The sequence below is a fragment of the Rhea americana genome, unplaced genomic scaffold (genome assembly GCF_003343005.1).
Source record: "Rhea americana isolate MKP2758 unplaced genomic scaffold, rheAme1 scaffold_1590, whole genome shotgun sequence".
In the NCBI taxonomy this organism is placed as follows: Eukaryota; Metazoa; Chordata; class Aves; order Rheiformes; family Rheidae; genus Rhea; species Rhea americana.
Window position 1 is genome coordinate 1 of NW_028185695.1, and position 1,459 is coordinate 1,459.

Here is a 1,459-nt window from a genome sequence, read left to right on the forward strand (position 1 = left end):
CCAGCTCGCTCACCGGGGTCGAACGCCGGCTTCTCCCGCTCCACGGCCTCCCTGAACCGCGTCTTCCGCCTCCTCTTCCCCAGCGAAGGCGCCTCCTTCCTCAGCCGCTTCCCGGGGGGGGCCTGGGGGTCGTAGTCCGCGTCCATCTGCGTCGGGACGCGGCAGCCGTCGGCTCRGGGCGGGGGCGGATCCGACCGCCGCCGGGCATCGCCGCCACGAGTTCTGCCCGGCCTCAGCCCCCACCCTCCCCGGGGAGGGGACGGACCACGAAGTCGGGATCCTCGCAGTGCGGCTGGCGGCTGCCTCCCGCCTCCTCCTCCTCCTCCTCCCCGTCCCGGCCGGTCCACGTGTCCCAGTTCCAGTCGTCTGCGGGGCGGCGGCGCTATGAGACCCGGCGCGGCCCCGGCGCGGGGGACCCGGGCCCCGGCTCACCGTCCAGACCCTCCTCCTCCTCGAACYGCGGCTTCTCCTCCTCCCCGCGGCCGTAGTAGTCGTCGCCGAAGAACTCCTGGGGGGAGAAGGGAGAGAGTCGCGGGGCGCCGGGAAAGGCGTCGGCGACGCCGGCGGGGGGACGACCGGAGCCGACCTCCATGAGCCGGTCGTGCTGGGCCGGGTCGAAGTCGTCCTCGAGGAGGCGCTCGGAGAAGCCGACGGCGGCGTTGCCGGTGGCCTGGCGCAGCCGGGCGAGCCGCGCCGCGATCTCCTCCCGCTTCAGGTTCTTCAGCTGCTTCAGCTCCTCCCGCTTGCGGAGCTTCTCCTGCGGACAGACGGACGGGCGGATGGACGGACGGCTGAGGGGCCCCACGGAGCCCCACCGCCCGGCCCCGCGGTGCCAGGAGCCCCCCGATGGCGCTTCTTCCTCCCCCCCCCCTTTCCCCATCTCCCACCTTCTTCTTCCTCTCCCGGACGCGCTCCCGCTTCTCCTTGCGGCGCTCGTCCCGGCGCCGCACCGACGTGGCGATGCTCCGGGGGTACGTCCTCACCTGGGGGCAGGCGGCGAGGCCGGGGTGGGAGCTGGGACCCTCCGCCCCGCACCGCGGTCTCCCCCCGGCCTCGGACCCCCCCGACCTGCTGGCCGTCGGGCTCCTCGAAGCGGAAGTTGTAGCGGCGCTCGAAGGCCTCCTGCTTCTCCAGGAAGAGCTCGCCCTCGTCCGAGGAGTCGCCCGGGCCCCTGCGGGGAGGCGGCGGCGGCGGCGGGTGAGGCCGGGCGGGCGCCCGCGCCGCCCCGCTCGCCCCTCGCCGCCGCGCTCACCCCTCGCCGCCATCCTCCTCCTCCTCCTCGTCCTCCTCGCGGTAGCCCTGGTTGAGGACGTAGTCCCGCAGGAAGCGCTCGCCGGGGTCCAGCGCCGGGTCGTTCCAGTACCGCTGCAGCGGCGCCTGCGGCCCCGCGCGGGGTGGACAGGGACGGGGGGGGGCTCAGCACCGGCACCCCGGCCCCAGCCCCGCGCGCCCCGGCCGC

The 1,459-nt window shown here is 75.9% G+C and overlaps 1 protein-coding gene across 1 annotated transcript; it reads right to left on the reverse strand.

Moving 5' to 3' along the window:
* Positions 1 to 5: 5 nt before the first annotated feature.
* Positions 6 to 1,415, reverse strand: KRI1 (KRI1 homolog; the record flags this gene model as incomplete). The annotated part of the gene is made up of 7 exons (XM_085299995.1): positions 6 to 146; positions 266 to 366; positions 433 to 508; positions 587 to 757; positions 888 to 983; positions 1,069 to 1,171; positions 1,253 to 1,415. Coding segments are annotated over 7 exons (851 nt in total), but the record flags the coding sequence as incomplete, so codon positions are not given.
* Between the last annotated feature and the right edge of the window lie 44 nt (positions 1,416 to 1,459).